A 20,738-nucleotide genomic window follows, 5' to 3' on the forward strand; every position below is an offset into this window, starting at 1 on the left:
TCTTGCACCCAGGCATCTGTTGTAGACTGCTGCCATATCTGTGCAAAATGAAGAAGTCGGCCCCCTACCCTGGGGTCCCCCAGGCGGAGCCCCGCACCATCAGGCTGATGGTTTATCTTCTGGTTTGGAAGCTGGCCCTCTGGTGGCCCAATGCTTCTTTGCCTTACCAAACTTATTGTATTGGGGCTGCTTATGATCACTTTTTCCTTTTGTTTTTCCTTGCGACTGAAATGGCCGAAAAACCGGACCCTTAGGCCCGGGGTTATATGTGGCAGGAAACCTGACCTTCTTGGATTCTGCTTCTGATTCCAGAATAACTGTCAATTCCTTACCAAACAGAATATTCCCAGCAAAAGGCAAAGATTCCAGAACCTTTTCTTATTCTGAATCAGCTTTCCATGTACGTAACCAAACTGCTCTGCGAGCAGCTACTGTTAAAGCTGATGCTTTAGAAGCAATAGTACCCATATCTATTGCCGCTTCTTCCAAGAATACTGCAGCCTGCTTCATGTGAGCTATATGGGATTCTTGCTCCCTAGAAAATGTGGAAAGCCCGTCTTCCAGTACCTCAGCCCATTCAGCTACTGCTTTTGCCATCCAAGCTGAAGCCATAGCTGGCCTTATGACTGCCCCCGACAGAGAAAATATGGTTTTCAAAAACCCATCCACTCTCCTGTCTGTGACATCTAATGATGTTGACAGCAAAATAGATTTTCGCACTAATCGAATGACATGCGTACCTACTTTAGGAGGCACTTCCCTTTTTAAACAGTCCCCAGTTGGAAAAGGATAATTGGAATCCCATTTTCTGGGAATTCTGTATTTTTTATTGGGTGAAGCCCAAGCTTCTTCCATGATTTCCATCAGCTGATCTGATCCTGGAAACTCTATCCTAACTGTTTTGGGACGTTTAAACACAGGTGCCTTAGTTTTTAACACCGGCTCTGCTGAATGTGCAATGTGACTACTGCAATGTGCTCCTCACTGGCCTCACTTGCTCCCACATCGCTCCCCTCCAATCTGCCCTCAACTCTGCAGCTAGGCTCATCTTCCTCTCCCGCCGCTCCACTTCTGCCACTCCCCTTCAACAAAATCTACACTGGCTCCCATTCCCCTACAGAATCCTCTTCAAACTCCTCACCCTCACATACAAGGCCATCTCTAATGTCACTGCTCCCTACATCTCCAACCTCCTCTCCCTTCATACTCCCTCCCGCCCACTACGGTCGGCTGATGACTGTCGCCTCTCCTCTGCCTTGGTCACTGCTTCCCATGCACGAGTTCAGGATTTTGCCCGTGCTGCACCCCTTCAGTGGAATGCGTTCCCCCGCTCCATTAGACTCTCCCCGACCTTGCAAAGCTTCTAACGGGCATTGAAAACCCACCTATTTATCAAAGCGTACCCCTCCAATGCATAACCTAGTCCTTAGGCTGCTCCTCCATCCCCCTGCCCCATGCCTTGGACATCTCTGCTTTGCTCGCATACCACCATCAGGCTTCTACCTGCTTGCTTGCACCTCATGTCATCTGTCTGTTGCCCCTCCCCACTAGATTGTTAGCTCTTCAGAGCAGGGCCCTCTTTCCTCTTGTCTAAACCCTCTTCTTGACACATTTCACTCAGCGACCATCTTTACCTGCTTTCTCTCCTGCTGGTAAAGGCTCATCTCTATCTATGGCCGCCAGCCCCAAGTAGTACAATGATTACTCCTTCGCTACTTACATCTAAGCTGTATTATGTTTTGAGAACTGTGTTGCTCTTTGTTACCTGCACTCCATTTTTGTTATTTATTTACTGTTATGCTAAGTTTTGTCTCCCTGTACTGTCCTTTGTACGGCGCTGCGAAACACTTATGGCGCCCTATAAATAAAATGTAATAAAAAAAAAAAAATAATCCTCTAAGGACAGAATAGCCTTCATTGCTCTAATTAATTCAGCTACATACACTGAGCCGATACCTTCTACCTGTTCTTCATATGCTGAAGAAGAGCATATAGAGCTATCATTATCTGATGTATCATCTTGTGTAGCCTGTGAATCTGATGATTTATTTACCCTCTGTTTATCAGCTTGTTTACTTGTAGAAGCTGTAGGGGCTATACCGTAAGAAGGGAGCTGCATGTATGTGTTAATAGTGTATCCTACTCCCGAGATTGAAGCTGTAGGGACTACCCGTTCAGCTATACTGGACAAGGTTTGTGCAAACATAGCCCAAGGTGGATCTACCTGCCGCTGAACAGGGATCTGTCTTGCAATCTGCTGAAACGCAAAACAATTTGTACATAACCCATCATGTGCCAGATCCTGAGAGGGTAATCCCACTTTACATGACAAACATGCTATGAGTGTTGGTGTTACTTTAAATGTAACCTCGTCATCTTTGTCGCTCTTAGACATGATAAAATAAGATTTTAAATCTACCAGTAAATCTTTTTCTCCTAGTCCGTAGAGGATGCTGGGGACTCCGTAAGGACCATGAGGTATAGACGGGCTCCGCAGGAGACATGGGCACCACAAAGAACTTTAGAATGGGTGTGCACTGGCTCCTCCCTCTATGCCCCTCCTCCAGACCTCAGTCAGAGAACTGTGCCCAGAGGATACGGACAGTACGAGGAAAGGATTTTGGTAATCCAAGGGTAAGATTCATACCAGCCCACACCATCCACACCGTATAACATGAAACATACGCAACCAGTTAACAGTATGCAACAAACAGTATCAGGCAAAGACTGATTTCCACTGTAACATAACCCTTATGTAAGCAACAACTATATACAAGCCTTGCAGAAAATAGTCCGCACTGGGACGGGCGCCCAGCATCCTCTACGGACTAGGAGAAAAAGATTTACCTGTAGGTTTAAAATCTTATTTCCTCTTACGTCCTAGAGGATGCTGGGGACTCCGTAAGGACCATGGGGTTTATACCAAAGCTCCAGACCGGGCGGGACAGTGCGGATGACTCTGCAGCACCGACTGAGCAAACGCAAGGTCCTCATCAGCCAGGGTATCAAACTTATAGAACTTTGCAAAAGTGTTTGAACCAGACCAGGTAGCTGCTCGGCAAAGCTGTAAAGCCGATACGCCTCGGGCAGCCGCCGAAGAAGAGCCCACCTTCCTAGTGGAATGGGCCTTGACCGAATTTGGTAACGGCAATCCTGCCGTAGAATGAGCCTGCTGAATCGTGTTACAGATCCAGCGAGCAATAGTCTGCTTCGAAGCAGGAGCGCCAACTTTGTTGGCTGCATACAGGACAAACAGTGCTTCTGTTTTCCTAACCCGAGCCGTCCTGGCTACATAGATTTTTTTAAGGCCCTGACTACATCCAGGGACTTGGAGTCCTCCAAGTCACCCGTAGCCACAGGCACCACAATAGGTTGGTTCATATGAAACGATGAAACCACCTTGGGCAAAAATTGAGGACGAGTCCTCAACTCTGCTCTATCCACATGGAAAATCAGATAGGGGCTCTTGTGAAACAAGGCCGCCAATTCGGACACCCGCCTCGCAGATGCCAAGGCCAACATGCCCACCTTTCAAGTGAGAAATTTTAATTCAACCGACTGAAGCGGTTCAAACCAGTGAGATTTTAGGAACCGTAATACCACATTAAGGTCCCACGGTGCCACTTGGGGCACAAAAGGAGGCTGGATGTGCAGCACTCCCTTTACAAAAGTCTGGACTCCTGGGAGAGAAGCCAATTCCTTCTGAAAGAAAATAGATAGGCTCCATTAAGTTACAAATTTTGGCCCTAACATCAGGCCCATATCCACTCCTGTCTGTAGAAAGTGGAGAAAATAAGATTTTACTCACCGGTAAATCTATTTCTCGTAGTCCGTAGTGGATGCTGGGAACTCCATATGGACCATGGGGAATAGCAGCTCCGCAGGAGACTGGGCACAACTAAAGAAAGCTTTAGGACTACCTGGTGTGCACTGGTTCCTCCCTCTATTACCCTCCTCCAGACCTCAGTTAGGATACTGTGCCCGGAAGAGCTGACACAATAAGGAAAGGATTTTGAATCCCGGGTAAGACTCATACCAGCCACACCGTATAACTCGTGATACTATACCCAGTTAACAGTATGAAATATAACTGAGCCTCTCAACAGATGGCTCAACAATAACCCTTTAGTTAAACAATAACTATACACAAGTATTGCAGACAATCCGCACTTGGGACGGGCGCCCAGCATCCACTACGGACTACGAGAAATAGATTTACCGGTGAGTAAAATCTTATTTTCTCTGACGTCCTAGTGGATGCTGGGAACTCCGTAAGGACCACGGGGATTATACCAAAGCTCCCAAACGGGCGGGAGAGTGCGGATGACTCTGCAGCAACGAATGAGCGAACTCTAGGTCCTCCTCAGCCAGGGTATCAAACTTGTAGAATTTAGCAAATGTGTTTGACCCCGACCAAGTAGCTGCTCGGCAAAGTTGTAAAGCCGAAACCCCTCGGGCAGCCGCCCAAGAAGAGCCCACCTTCCTCGTGGAATGGGCTTTTACAGATTTAGGATGCGGCAGTCCAGCCGCAGAATGTGCATGTTGAATCGTGCTACAGATCCAGCGAGCAATAGTCTGCTTTGAAGCAGGCGCACCCAACTTGTTGGGCGCATGCAGGATAAATAGCTGGTCAGTCTTTCTGACTCCAGCTGTCCTGGAAACATAGATTTTTAGGGCCCGGACTACGTCCAGCAACTTGGAGTCCTCCAAGTCACGAGTAGCCGCAGGCACCACAATAGGCTGGTTCAAATGAAACGCTGAAACCACCTTTGGGAGAAATTGGGGACGAGTCCTCAATTCCGCCCTATCCATATGGAAAATCAGATAAGGGCTTTTACAAGACAAAGCCGCCAATTCTGACACACGCCTGGCCGAAGCCAAGGCCAACAGCATGACCACTTTCCACGTGAGATATTTTAGTTCCACGGTTTTAAGTGGTTCAAACCAATGCGACTTTAGGAAATCCAACACCACGTTGAGATCCCAAGGTGCCACTGGGGGCATAAAAGGGGGCTGAATATGCAGCACTCCCTTAACAAATGTCTGAAATTCAGGTAGTGAAGCCAGTTCTTTTTGGAAGAAAATCGATAGAGCCGAAATCTGGACCTTAATGGAACCCAATTTTAGGCCCATAGTCACCCCTGATTGTAGGAAGTGCAGAAATCGACCTAGCTGAAATTCCTCCGTTGGGGCCTTCCTGGCCTCACACCACGCAACATATTTCCGCCATATGCGGTGATAATGGTTTGCGGTCACTTCTTTCCTAGCTTTAATAAGCGTAGGGATAACTTCCTCCGGAATGCCCTTTTCCTTCAGGATCCGGCGTTCAACCGCCATGCCGTCAAACGCAGCCGCAGTAAGTCTTGGAACAGACAGGGCCCCTGCTGCAGCAGGTCCTGTCTGAGCGGCAGAGGCCATGGGTCCTCTGAGATCATTTCTTGAAGTTCTGGGTACCAAGCTCTTCTTGGCCAATCCGGAACAATGAGTATAGTTCGTACTCCTCTCCTTCTTATTAGTCTCAGTACCTTGGGTATGAGAGGCAGAGGAGGGAACACATACACCGACCGGTACACCCACGGTGTTACCAGAGCGTCCACAGCTATCGCCTGAGGGTACCTTGACCTGGCGCAATATCTTTTTAGCTTTTTGTTGAGGCGGGACGCCATCATGTCCACCTGTGGCCTTTCCCACCGGTGTACAATCATTTGGAAGACTTCTGGATGAAGTCCCCACTCTCCCGGGTGGAGGTCGTGTCTGCTGAGAAAGTCTGCTTCCCAGTTGTCCACTCCGGGAATGAACACTGCTGACAGTGCTAACACATGATTTTCCGCCCATCGGAGAATCCTTGTGGCTTCTGCCATTGCCATCCTGCTTCTTGTGCCGCCCTGTCGGTTTACATGGGCGACCGCCGTGATGTTGTCTGACTGGATCAGCACCGGCTGGTGTTGAAGCAGGGGTCTTGCCTGACTTAGGGCATTGTAAATGGCCCTTAGTTCCAGAATATTTATGTGTAGGGAAGTCTCCTGACTTGTCCATAGTCCCTGGAAGTTTCTTCCCTGTGTGACTGCCCCCCAACCTCGAAGGCTGGCATCCGTGGTCACCAGGACCCAGTCCTGTATGCCGAATCTGCGGCCCTCTAGTAGATGAGCACTCTGCAGCCACCACAACAGCGACACCCTGGTCCTTGGAGACAGGGTTATCAGCCGATGCATCTGAAGATGCGATCCGGACCACTTGTCCAACAGATCCCACTGAAAGATCCTTGCATGGAACCTTCCGAATGGAATTGCTTCGTAAGAAGTCACCATCTTTCCCAGGACTCGCGTGCAGTGGTGCACCGACACCTGTTTTGATTTTAGGAGGTCTCTGACTAGAGATGACAACTCCTTGGCCTTCTCCTCCGGGAGAAACACTTTTTTCTGTTCTGTGTCCAGAAAACCATCCCCAGGAACAGTAGACGCGTTGTAGGAACCAGCTGCGACTTTGGAATATTCAGGATCCAGCCGTGCTGTTGTAGCACTTCCCGAGCTAGTGCTACACCGATCAACAACTGTTCCCTGGACCTCGCCTTTATAAGGAGATTGTCCAAGTACGGGATAATTAAAACTCCCTTTCTCCAAAGGAGTATCATCATTTCGGCCATTACCTTGGTAAATACCCTCGGTGCCGTGGACAGACCAAACGGCAACGTCTGGAATTGGTAATGACAGTCCTGTACCACAAATCTGAGGTACTCCTGGTGAGGAGGGTAAATGGGGACATGCAGGTAAGCATCCTTGATGTCCAGTGATACCATGGAATCCCCCTCCTCCAGGCTTGCAATCACCGCCCTGAGCGATTCCATCTTGAACTTGAACCTTCTTATATAAGTGTTCAAGGATTTTAAATTTAAAATGGGTCTCACCGAACCGTCCGGTTTCGGTACCACAAACATTGTGGAATAGTAACCCCGTCCTTGTTGAAGGAGGGGTACCTTGATTATCACCTGCTGAGAATACAGCTTGTGAATCGCCTCCAGCACTGCCTCCCTGTCCGGGGGAGCTGTCGGCAAGGCAGATTTGAGGAAACGGCGAGGGGGAGACGTCTCGAATTCCAGCTTGTACCCCTGAGATACTACTTGTAGAATCCAGGGATCCACCCGTGAGCGAGCCCACTGGTCGCTGAAGTTCTTGAGACGGGTCCCCACCGTACCTGGCTCCGCCTGTGGAGCCCCAGCGTCATGTGGTGGACTTAGAGGAAGCGGGTGAGGACTTTTGTTCCTGGGAACTGGCTGTATGTTGCAGCTTTTTCCCTCTACCTCTGCCTCTGGGCAGAAAGGACGCGCCTCTAACCCGCTTGCCTTTCTGGGGCCGAAAGGACTGTACCTGATAATACGGTGCTTTCTTTGGCTGTGAGGGAACATGGGGTAAAAATGCTGACTTCCCAGCTGTCGCTGTGGAAACGAGGTCCGAGAGACCATCCCCAAACAACTCCTCACCCTTGTAAGGCAATACTTCCATGTGCCTTTTAGAATCTGCATCTCCTGTCCACTGCCGAGTCCACAATCCTCTCCTGGCAGGAGCAATTATCCCTCTGTGCATCTCTCATGTACAAGACAGCGTCTTTAATATGCTCTACGGTTAGCAATATAGTGTCCCTGTCTAGGGTATCAATGTTTTCCGACAGGGAATCTGACCACGCAGCTGCAGCACTGCACATCCATGCTGAAGCAATAGCCGGTCTCAGTATAATACCTGAGTGTGTATATACAGACTTCAGGACAGCCTCCTGCTTTCTATCTGCAGGCTCCTTTAGGGCGGCCGTGTCAGGAGACGGTAGTGCCACCTTTTTTGATAGACGTGTGAGCGCTTTATCCACCCTAGGGGATGTCTCCCAATGTGACCTGTCCTCTGGCGGGAAAGGGTACGCCATTAGTAACCTTTTAGAAATTACCAGTTTCTTATCGGGGGAAGCCCACGCTTCTTCACACACTTCATTTAATTCATCAGATGGGGAAAAACCACTGGTAGTTTTTTCTCCCCAAACATAATACCCTTTTTTGTGGTACCTGGGGTAATATCAGAAATATGCAACACATTTTTCATTGCCGTAATCATGTAACGGGTGGCTCTATTGGAATGTACACTAGTCTCAACGTCGTCGACACTGGAGTCAGTATCCGTGTCGACATCTGTGTCTGCCATCTGAGGTAGCGGGCGTTTTAGAGTCCCCGATGGCTTTAGAGACGTCTGGGCAGGCACAGGCTGAGAAGCAGGCTGTCCCACATCTGCTATGTCGTCAAACCTTTTATGTAAGGAGTCGACACTGTCGCGTAATTCCTTCCACATATCCATCCACTCAGGTGTCGACCCCGCAGGGGGTGACATCACATTTATCGGCACCTGCTCCGCCTCCACATAAGCCTCCTCATCAAACATGTCGACACAGCCGTACCGACACACCGTACACACACAGGGAATGCTCTGACTGAGGACAGGACCCCACAAAGCCCTTTGGGGAGACAGAGAGAGAGTATGCCAGCACACACCAACAGCGCTATATAACACAGGGATTAACACTATAACTGAGTGATTTTTCCCAATAGCTGCTTGTAAACACAATATTGCGCCTAAATTTAGTGCCCCCCCTCTCTTTTTTACCCTATGTAGTCTGGAAACTGCAGGGGAGAGCCTGGGAGCGATCCTTCCAGCGGAGCTGTGAGGGAAAATGGCGCTAGTGTGCTGAGGTAGATAGCCCCGCCCCTATTTCGGCGGACTTCTCCCGCTTTTTTCTATGTATATCTGGCAGGGGTATTTTACACATATATAGTCTCTATGACTATATTATGTGTTATTTGCCAGCCAAGGTACTCAATATTGCAGCCCAGGGCGCCCCCCCCCCCCCCCAGCGCCCTGCACCCATCAGTGACCAGAGTGTGAGGTGTGCATGGGAAGCAATGGCGCACAGCTGCAGTGCTGTGCGCTACCTTGATGAAGACAGAAGTCTTCTGCCGCCGATTTCCAGGACCCTCTTCTTGCTTCTGACTCTGTAAGGGGGACGGCGGCGCGGCTCCGGGACCGGAAGACCGAGGCTGGGCCTGTGTTCGATCCCTCTGGAGCTAATGGTGTCCAGTAGCCTAGAAGCCCAAGCTAGCTGCAAGCAGGTAGGTTCGCTTCTCTCCCCTTAGTCCCTCGTAGCAGTGAGTCTGTTGCCAGCAGATCTCACTGAAAATAAAAAAACGAAAATAAACTTTCTTTTTCTAAGAGCTCAGGAGAGCCCCTAGTGTGCATTCAGCTCAGCCGGGCACAAAATTCTAACTGAGGTCTGGAGGAGGGTCATAGAGGGAGGAGCCAGTGCACACCAGGTAGTCTTAAAGCTTTCTTTAGTTGTGCCCAGTCTCCTGCGGAGCCGCTATTCCCCATGGTCCTTACGGAGTTCCCAGCATCCACTAGGACGTCAGAGAAAACGTCCTAGATGGAAAACCTCCGTAGGAGCATTCTTGGCTTCACACCAAGAAACATACTTCCTCCAGATACGGTGATAATGTTTCGCCGTCACCTCCTTCCTAGCCTTTATCAGCGTAGGAATGACTTCTTCCGGAATACCTTTCCCAGCTAGGATTCGGTGTAAAACCGCCATGCCGTCAAACGTAACCGCGGTAAGTCTTGGAACACGCAGGGCCCCTGCTGTAACAGGTCCTCCCTGAGAGGAAGAGGCCACGGATCTTCTGTGAGCATTTCCTGAAGATCTGAGTACCAGGCCCTTCGAGGCCAATCTGGGACAATGAGTATAGTCTGCACTCTTTTTCGTCTTATGATTCTCAATATTTTTGAGATGAGAGGAAGAGGAGGGAACACATAGACCGACTGAAACACCCATGGTGTCACCAGGGAGTCCACCGCTACTGCCTGAGGGTCCCTTGACCTGGCAAAATACCTCCGAAGTTGACGCCATCATGTCTATTTGAGGAATTCCCCAAAGACTTGTTATCTCTGCAAAAACTTCTGGATTAAGTCCCCACTCTCCTGGATGGAGATCGTGTCTGCTGAGGAAGTCTGCTTCCCAGTTGTCAGGAAGTCTGCTTCCCAGTTGTCCACTCCCAGAATGAAGACTGCTAACAGAGCGCTTACGTGATTTTCCGCCCAGCGAAGAATCCTGGTTGCTTCCGCCATTGCCACTCTGCTCCTTCTCCCGCCTTGGCGGTTTACATGAGCCACGGTTGTGACCTTGTCTGATTGAATCAGAACCGGTAGGTCGCGAAGAAGATTCTCCGCTTGTCGTAGGCCGTTGTATATGGCCCTTAATTCCAGTATGTTGATGTGTAGACAAGCCTCCTCCATAGTCCCTGAAAATTTCTTCCTTGCGTGACTGCTCCCCATCCTCGAAGGCTCGCGTCTGTGGTCACCAGAACCCAGTCCTGAATGCCGAACCTGCGACCCTCTAGAAGGTGAGCACTCTGCAGCCACCACAGGAGAGACACCCTGGCCCTGGGGGACAGGCTTATTTTCTGATGTATTTGTAGATGGGACCCGGACCACTTGTCCAGAAGGTCCCACTGAAATGTCCTCGCATGAAACCTGCCAAATGGGATGGCCTCGTAGGCTGCCACCATTTTCCCCAGAACTCGAGTGCATTGATGAACAGACACTCTTTTCGGTTTTACAGGTCTCTGACCCTGTTCTGGAGGTCCTGGGCTTTTTCCATCAGGAGAAAAACCCTCTTCTGTTCCGGTGTCCAGAATCATGCCTAGGAATGATAGTCGAGTCGTTGGAATTAATTGTGACTTCGGTAGATTTAGAATCCAAAACGTGCTGTTGTAGCACTCTCAGGGAGAGCGACACGCTTTTCAGCAATTGATCTCTCGATCTCGCTTTTATCAGGAGATCGTCCAAGTACGGGATAATTGTGACTCCCTGCCTGCGCAGGAGCACCATCATCTCCGCCCTCACCTTGGTGAAAATCCTCGGGGCCGTGGAAAGCCCAAACGGCAACGTCTGAAACTGGTAATGACAGTCCTGTACAGCGAATCTCAGGTACTCCTGATGAGGAGGATATATTGGAACATGAAGGTATGCATCCTTTATGTCTAGCGACACCATAAAATCCCCCCCTTCCAGACTGGAGATCACTGCACTGAGCGATTCCATCTTGAATTTGAACTTTTTAAAGTACTGGTTTAGGGATTTTAGATTTAAAATCTGTCTGACCGAGCCATCCGGCTTCGGGACCATGAACAGCGTTGAATAGTACCCTTTTCTCTGTTGGACTAGGGTAACCTTGATAATCACTTGCTGTTGACACAGCTTTTGAATTGCAGCTAACACTACTGCCCTCTCTGGGGGAGAAGCTGGCAAGGCCGACTTCAAAAATCGGCGAGGGGGCACCTCTTCGAATTCCAGTTTGTAGCCTTGGGATACAATTTCCATCGCCCAAGGATCCACGTCTGATAGACCCCAGACCTGGCTGGGAGGACTTCTGTTCCTGGGAACCAGCCGAAGCAGGCGTTCTTTTCCCTCTACCCTTACCTCTGGCGAGGAAGGATGAGCCCTGACCTCTTCTGGACTTATGCGACCGAAAGGACTGCATCTGAAATTGTGGAGTTTTCTTTTGCTGTGGGGGAACAAAAGGCAAAAAGGTAGATTTACCCGCGGTAGCTGTGGCAACCAGGTCCGCGAGACCTTCCCCAAACAAAACTTCACCCTTGTAAGGTAAAACCTCCATATGCTTCTTTGAGTCGGCATCACCCGTCCATCGGCGGGTCCACAGGGCTCGCCTAGCAGAAATCGCCATGGCGTTGGCTCTCGAACCTAGCAGCCCAACGTCTCTTTGAGCGTCTCTCATATATAAGACAGCGTCTTTAATGTGACCTAAGGTCAATAAAATGGTATCCCTATCTAGGGTATCCAACTCAGCTGACAAGGTATCTGTCCAAGCTGCAACCGCGCTACATACCCATGACGATGCTATTGCCGGTCTGAGTAAAGCACCCGTATGCGTATAAATTGATTTTAAGGTAGTTTCCTGTCTGCGATCAGCAGGATCCTTGAGGGCTGCCGTGTCTGGAGACGGTAGCGCCACCTTCTTGGACAAGTGCGTTAAAGCCTTGTCCACCCTGGGCGAGGATTCCCATCGTACCCTGTCCTGTGCAGGTAAAGGATACGCCATAAGGATACTCTTGGGAATCTGCAGTTTTTTGTCTGGAGTTTCCCAAGCTTTTTCAAATAACTCGTTCAGCTCGTGAGATGGGGGAAAGGTTACCTCAGGTTTCTTTTCCTTATACATGCGCACCCTCTTGTCAGGGACAGAGGGGTCATCTGTGATATGCAAAACATCTTTTATTGCCATAATCATATACGGAATACTTTTGGCCACCCGTGGGTGTAACCTTGCATCATCGTAGTCGACACTGTAGTCAGAATACGTGTCTGTATCAGTGTCTGCTATTTGGGATAGAGAACGTTTTTGAGACCCTGAAGGGCCTTGTGATACAGTCAAAGCCATTGATTGACTCACTGCTTTTTCCCTGGACTCTGCTTTGTCCAACCTCTTATGTAATAAGGTCACATTTGCATTCAAAACATTCCACATGTCCAACCAATCAGGTGTCGGCGTTGCCGGAGACATCACAATCATCTGCTCCACCTCCTACTTAGATGAGCCTTCCACTTCAGACATGTCGACACACTCGTACCGACACCCCCACACACACAGGGATATATTTCTATGGAGACCGTTACCCAATAAGGCCCTTTGGAGAGACAGAGAGAGAGTATGCCAGCACACACCCACCGCCAACTGACACTGGAAACAAATTCCCAGATAATATAGCGCTTTTATATATATATTATTATCTGTATAATACACTCACAGCGCCTTACACATGCGCCCCCCCCCCCCCCCTTTTTTCTGCCCTGTGTCACCGTGTACAGCAGGGGAGAATCTGGGGAGCCAGCTTCTCTGCAGTGCTCTGTGGAGAAAATGGCGCTGGCTAGTGCTGTGGACTCAAGCTCCGCCCCCTCCAGTGGTGGGCTTCGGTCCCGCTCAACTTTATAATACTGGCGGGGGATTTTTATATCTACTGCCTCCGCAGCCCATATATATGTATTTGCCAGTCCTAGAGGTTTATATTGCTGCCCAGGGCGCCCCCCCTGCGCCCATCAGTGCCTGCTGTGTGTGTTGTGTGTGGGAGCAATGGCGCGCAGCGTTACCGCTGCGCGCTTACCTCAGGGAAGATCTGAAGTCTTCTGCCGTCTGTGAAGTCTTCTTTCTTCTTATACTCACCCGGATTCTGTCTTCCGGCTCTGTGAGGAGGACGGCGGTGCGGCTCCGGGACGAACGGCAAGGGGAGACCTGCATTCCGACTCCCTCTGGAGCTAATGGTGTCCAGTAGCCTAAGAAGCAGAGCCTATCAGTTAAGTAGGTCTGCTTCTCTCTCCTCAGTCCCACGATGCAGGGAGCCTGTTGCCAGGAGTGCTCCCTGAAAATAAAAAACCTAACAAAATTATTTTTTCAGAGAAACTCAGGAGAGCTCGCTGTAATGCACCCAGTCTCCTCTGGGCACAGGAACTGACTGAGGTCTGGAGGAGGGGCATAGAGGGAGGAGCCAGTGCACACCCATTCTAAAGTTCTTTGTGGTGCCCATGTCTCCTGCGGAGCCAGTCTATACCCCATGGTCCTTACGGAGTCCCCAGCATCCTCTAGGACGTAAGAGAAATAATCATTTTTCAGTGTACTACACAATTTGTGACTGCAGTCACTTTACTATATTTAAAGTGATATCAAATCTGACCCCAACCCATGCACCAGCATTGAAGCTCAGAAGAAACCACTGACAAACATATATAAAGTCAGCAATCACACTAGCAGTCAGTCACATGTTATATTATTAGTCATATGAGCAAATTATCAAATACAAACATATTTCAAAGTATGTAGGAGTACATATTACTGAACTCTGTTCTATACAGTTCTTTAACGTATTCGGACGCATTGTGAAGAAAACCACAGTAATGTACACAGACTCATATGCAATAGGCACTAAAGTTAACTATTCATACTAACAAAATTAGATAAAAATTTAGTGCTGTGCAACCAGTACTCAATAGAGTGGGATACAGGGAGACTCACCCCACTTCCAAGATCGATCAATACGTTAGCGAACGCTGAGTGGATCCAGAGGCTACTAGTGTACACTGCCGCTCCGGAAACTTCTAGTGTACACAGACGCACAGTGCATACAGACGCACCGGTATCCGTACGCCTGTACAGCGACCCCATCTCCTCGCAGTAGCTTTAGTGTATACAGACGCAGCCACCTATGCTGCGACAGAGACCCCTCGTGGTAGCGTCTGAGACGGAAATGAGGCATTCAGTTCATGGCGGGAGACCGGCGGAAACTGGTCATGAACTGGGGGGAGGGGAGACTAGGAGAGCGTCTGACTCCCCACCGCTGACATCAACCCTAGGGATTGCAGCCTCATACTAATCCTGGTGCCTTATGATCCCTAAAGCCTAGCGCTGGAGCACCCGTGGTGGCGGCGCGTCAGCTACTGTTTGGTAGTCTCCTCCCAATACAGTGCGGCTGTGTCCATTACTCCCCTACTAAGTGGAACAGATGACTTACCTTCTCCACGTGCTCCAGCCACAGCCTGGTAACGTCTGCTGGACCTGCTAGTTACATCCGACACAGATGCCCGTCGAGACAGCACTTGTACCATGGGTAAGCGCTGTTGCAACCCGATGGAGAGTTGTTGGAGCGACTCTTTCCAATATGCGTATAAGACGCTGTTAGGAAAGATCACTCAGAAACGTGGTAAGACTATAAAAATAAGATAAGAAAGCTTAGGGCTGCCAAGAAACAGCAGCACTGTGACCATGGTCCGGCTCCTGTCGCACCAAACAAAAAACTGATTTGCCTGAGCCAACGGGCCCGTTGCATCCTGGGAGGACTGAAAGCTTGTGACCGTTTGGTGCCAATCTGCTGTCGCTCCATCATATCCCATTGTTATCCTGTGGATAACCTATGGACCCTGCCGGAGAAAACGGACGTTTCTGACTAGACAGAGTTAATTGTTGAGACCGCTCAAGCATAGCAGCGGAGAGGGTATTGGCCCAAGCTGGCTCAGACTGGGACATACCAAGGGGACTATCCCCATGTCTGACAAAAACATGCTTCACAGAGGCCACTACAGTCTGGAGCCCCACTGAGAAGCATCTTCTAACATTGTTTGTCCCCCAGTGAAAGAAAGAGAAATTCCCATTTCTACGAGAAGATACTACCAATGCCTCCTTCAGCAAGATCTACTTATATATGGGGGATGTGGAACCCTACACTCAAGTTCATTTTGACTTGAACTAGTTGTCTTATATTGGACTGAGGTCTTCTATCCGCTTTTCTCTCTATACCTGATCTCTCCACTATTTTAAAACAGAACTTTTATTATTGTCTATTGTAGTATGTTAAATAATCTTGTGTAATTATTTATTTTTATTGTTTGACATACAATACATAAAGAACACAAAGAAAATTCTTCACAGTAATAAGCTGCCATATTTGTAGGCTCTTGAAAACATTCTAAATGATCTTACCGCATTGAAGGAATGCATTAATTTTGTGCCATCAATAATATCCCACAGGAAAGTATTTCCATCATGTCCAGCAGATAACATCACTCTAGAGTCTGAGGGATGAGGTTCCAAGACATAAATGTCATCATCGTGACCCTGTGACAAATATCATAAGGTCAGTGTTCTCCATCTCCTTTGTTTTGTTTTTATTTGTGGTTTTAAATAGGACATGTGCGCACAAACCAATGAGATAATATACTTTGTTTCAATTCCAGATATTTTACAGCCATATAGCTTCATCTATAGCACAGGTTCTCAAACTCGGTCCTCAGGACCCCACACGGTTCAAGTTTAGCAGGTCACCTGTAGATTTTTAAAATGTGACAGTTGGTGATACACAGTGCAGCTGCTGGGTGACATGGAAAACGCGAACCGTGTGGGGTCCTGATGACAGAGTTTGAGAACCACTGATCTATAATGACCTTGTCACATGTCTGAAAGAAGTTAACCGTGTAATCTGAGAATAGAAATATTCAACTTCCAGAACGTCAACGGGTATTGTAAAGAGCCGGCTCAGCGCGCTCCTGATACGTTGCCACCATTTATAAGGCAGTCCCATCCTGCACATGGTCGCACTAGTGTAATCACAAGATTCCACAGACTTCTAACAGGTTATATGAAACATGTTATTTCTAGTATGAAACATTGCAATTAGAGCTTTACACAGGTTACTCTAACTTACCATTTCTTCAGAATGCTTTCACCACCTGAAGTCAGAGTAAACGCTTGTAAATAAAATATGGATCTTAATTTGTTACTGGGTGGTATTCTATTGTCTATCATTCTAAAGCCGCACACACATGCGAACGGCCGATATGGACTATATTGTGGCTGGAAGAATGAACCTCCGATATAGTCAATACTGGCCTGCCTGCACACTATTTTTTCTTGCGATGCCAAAGCCGCGGGACCACGCACCGGCATTACAAGGTGTATACACATGTGCGATATGCACTATGTTTTCTACAGATATGGACTATATAGTCCATATCGGTAGTTAGAGCGCACCGTGTGTATGCAGCTTAAGTGGCATTTGGGGGTAATTCATTAATGAGCTGAAAAATAAAGCTGAAGTGAGTGAGGGAGGGATTTATTCTTCACCACTTCTCCACCTGTAAGATTGCTGGCTCCAAGGGGGCAGACCCGGTGACGCTTCAGTAGCGCAAACTCCTGTAATCAGCTTTTTAGTCTGTATCTGATCGCACTGCCCACATGACAATGGACAGTGCATTTTAGATCTGGACTACGCAACCAAACATGTCAATTGCATGGCTCATTAATAAAAGATAAAGCGACCTAATATTCAAACTCACCGTCAGAACATGCATTAGTTTACCAGTGTGAGAATTCCACACCTTGAGCAGGTGGCCATTGCTGGCCGTCACAACAAAGTCATCTGTCAGGCTCCAAGCAATCATTAGAACTTTAGGGTCTGAATACTCGGGGGGACTGCTACATTGAGATCTAAGAGAAAGAAGGCTACAAAGATTTAACATGCAGTAAATGAAAGTATATCAGTCATGCACCTAACCCAAGCTCTGCAAAGTTCAGAATGTGGCAGTTTTATCAAGCCTGTGACTTCACTAGCGTCTCCAGCATTCAAACGTTTCTAAATTTGGAAGCATGTTAACAGTAGATCAATGAATAGGCCATTTACAAATCTTTATTACACTCCAAAAGGAGAATGGCCGAGAGTGATATCACAAGTATGTGCACTGTCCAACTCCTCTGCTCAGCACAGTTACAGGTGCCCAAATCTGGTACCAAAAAGGCTGAGCACACAGAGAAGTGACCCGGTCTCTTGCTCCAAATAGCGAGAGTGGCCATGTGTGGGAAGAAGGGTCGTGTGATGAGCGGGGCAGAAGTCTAAATAAAACTGCTTAAAATAAGTAAGTCAACATCACTTCTGCTCTCTCACATATGGGGGAGGTACACCAAGCCTTGGAGAGAGATAAAGTGGAGTAGTAATGCAGAGCAACCAGTCAGCTTCTAACGGTCATTTACCTAGCATAGTCTTTGAAATTACAGACGCTTATTGGCTGATTTGAGCAACGGCATTACTTTATCACTTTCAAAGGTTTGATGCATCTTCCCTATACTGTACTAGGGTAAATTAAGGTTAGTTTTAGAAGTTAAAAAATGTACTGACAGTAGCTGTAATTTAAAATCCCTTTAACATTACTCTAACGTAAACTTGAAACCTAAAAAAAAAAAAAAAAAACACACAACATTTGTACTCTCAACACCACACACTTGAGTGATACAATTTATACACCCTACCCGTCATCCAGATTTATGTCCATATGAAGTATAATACAATTCTCCTTCGGCTGTTTTAAATTCCATATTCGAGCCGTTCCATCTTCGCTTCCACTGACAAACCTGAAACAAAAAGCGCAGCTGCTAAAAGACTGGCGCAGATGTGTCCTTTACAATTTAAACAATAGCAACTTTAAATACACAGATCCATAACCTTGATGGAAAAGGAACGCCTCCTTTACCCTAACAAAAAACATAACTCTGCGTGTTTTGCCTTTACCTTCCACCCACAGTTCCGTCCATTTACCTGCTGAGCTGAGCACCAGAATCTCCTTACTGCGCAGCACTTGTGACTGCCTGTCTAGTTCTACATTCTCTTGGGGAAAAGGAGTACAGACTAGCGGCACATGAATTTGAAATAGATAGGGCTGAAATCTCCGGCACACAAACAAATTAATTCAAACAAACTTCGGAACAACGTTGTCATATTGTTCTCACCCAAGCATAAGTCTATGAATTCGTTATACAATAAATCAATTTAATTACATCAACCATACCTTTCTCCGTTGTTAGAGAACTGAACACTGTCAACTATATCCTACAAAGAAAAAAAAAAAGCGCTGTTAAAACATAGACAATGGATGATTAGTCTAATTTCTGCAGAGGTCCACAAAAAAGGAAATAGTATTGGTGATATGGGTATAGGAACCAGAATTTTGTAGGCCAAATATGAGTGAGCAGTAGGCACTATAACATGCTGAGGGACACCTAAAATGGGGTGCAGTGGGCGCTGTTCAAGTAGCAGAAACAAGCAGGAGTCTCTCTACCCACTGGCCAGGATGGCACTCACCAGGGGCGCCAGCCGAAGAGGGGGCACCGCCCGGCAGTGCCGCTCTCGGTCAATGGGTGGAATCACTTAATAGTGGCATTGCCTGGGCTGGATGATCACACAGTAAGCAGGAACAGGCGCCGGTGTCCAGCACAGCAATGCACTGCAATGTCGGGAGCACCAGGCATCAAGGGCATCTGGAAGCTGTAGTTTATTTTCACGTTCTTCACGTAGTGTGGTGCAGTGACGAACACCAGCGCTTGTTCCTGCCTACTGTGCGATCCTCCAGCCCCGGTGATGCCCAGCTCATTACACCAGGTATTGCAAAATACTACGGCTATGTGTGCAGGGAGGGGGGAGACTAAGGCTATGTGCTGGGGTGATGACTACTACGGCTATGTGCTGGGAGGGGGTGTGGACTACAGCTATGTGCTGGGAGGGGGTGTGGACTACAGCTATGTGCTAAGAGGGGGGGAGACTATGGCTATGTGCTGGGGGGGGGAGAAACTACTGCTATGTGCTGGGCACACTGGTGTTATCTACCCATTGGCCAGGATAGCAATCACCAGGTGCACAGGGGGTGGAATCACTTGGTAGTGACAGTGCCTGTGCTGGTGGCTTGCACAGAAGGCAGGAGATGGCGCTGGTGTTCAACATCACAATGCACCACAGTGAAGAAACTCAAAATAGACTACTAATAAATCACCACTACTATGTAGTGCGCTGGGATACCTTCTCACTGGTACCAATATTGGATTACACCCCCAGGCCATGGGTAGGCAGCACCGGGCGGTGCCTCTCCTTGGCCGGGCCAGGCACTGCTGATTTCTCCACAGTGTGATAAGGGTTACTGCATGGGCATAATGTGTAAAGGGCACTAGTGTGGGGCATAATGTGTAAAGGGCACTAGTGTGTGGCATAATATGTATAAGGGTTATTACTGAGTAACAAATTGAATTGGGAGTAATATTGTGTTGTCACACCCCTTACCCACAAGATCATGCCCCTATTTTGCACATGCGCCATACATATTTCAAATATGGGGTGAGTGGCCTGTCCATTACTTTGCGAGGGGCACCCGGGCCCGAGATACACCCCTGGAGACTAAGTACCTTAATCAGTAAGGATTGCAAAATTTGCTAATCATAATCTGGCCTATTATTGAATGACTGCGCATGCGCAAGTAATAATAGCGACAGAAAATGCATACACATCGTGATCAAAATGCAGCCACTGTTTGACTGACAGGAAGCCAGTGTTTTTGCCGTTTTCTGGGTCTGTCTGAAAAGAATGCAGGTGTGTCCAGGCGTTTTTAAGGAGGGCCTCTGACGACAACGATGACCACTTCCAGCCTGTCGTGTCAGAAGAATTGTGGACGAACTTGCCTGGCGCATATAGGAAAAATCTTCGATGTTCAGGTAATTGTGTATGGTTTTGCGATCAGCTCGCATATTGCGATGCATTTGCAATTTCTGCAATGGGCATTTTTTCTCTATTTCTGGGCGGCAACTACAGTATTTCATCGCAGCAATTGCTTTTTAGCAGAAATTGCAATCCTTAATGAATAAGGTCCTAAACTTGTATGTGGGCTGTCTCTTCCTCCACTACATCCTGCAGTACCTCTGGTTTGACTTTAATAAGCCCATATGGGATAGAGAACACTTAAGAACACTCAACCGATCGCAGAAAGGGAGGAAGCGCAATTTCCCCCAGATGGATTTAGAGAAACACATTAAACAGCGAGTACCTAAAATCCTACTTTCTGTTACCATATCTGGTGCACACTGGATACAATGTGGACATTTCAAAGATGCTTCTTACGGAAGGGTACGCCAAGCTAAGGCTGCACGCAGCACTTAAAGCCACAAAAGTTGCATCTATAGCTACAAAAACCTTAAATTTGTAGAACTTCGTAGAAGTATAGATTGAGGACCATGTGGCCACCTTGCAAAATAACTCTACAGCGGCACAGTGTCACACTGCCCAAGAGGAGCTCATAGATATGGCATAATGGGCCACCAGCCAAAGTGGGATTTGGACCCCC

The 20,738-nt window shown here is 48.0% G+C and overlaps 1 protein-coding gene across 2 annotated transcripts in view; it reads right to left on the reverse strand.

The window, feature by feature from the left end:
• The window catches only part of BRWD1 (bromodomain and WD repeat domain containing 1), a 403,503-nt gene that overhangs the window by 247,596 nt on the left and 135,169 nt on the right, over positions 1–20,738 (reverse strand). For both annotated transcript variants that reach the window (XM_063956583.1, XM_063956584.1), the window contains exons 12-15: positions 18,423–18,463; positions 17,887–17,988; positions 16,920–17,070; positions 15,568–15,702 (exon numbers count right to left, since the gene is read on the reverse strand). In XM_063956583.1, the coding sequence (XP_063812653.1) occupies positions 15,568–15,702; positions 16,920–17,070; positions 17,887–17,988; positions 18,423–18,463 (429 nt within the window). The remainder of the gene's footprint in view (positions 1–15,567; positions 15,703–16,919; positions 17,071–17,886; positions 17,989–18,422; positions 18,464–20,738) is intronic.

Source organism: Pseudophryne corroboree, chromosome 2, assembly GCF_028390025.1.
Source record: "Pseudophryne corroboree isolate aPseCor3 chromosome 2, aPseCor3.hap2, whole genome shotgun sequence".
Classification (NCBI taxonomy): domain Eukaryota; kingdom Metazoa; phylum Chordata; class Amphibia; order Anura; family Myobatrachidae; genus Pseudophryne; species Pseudophryne corroboree.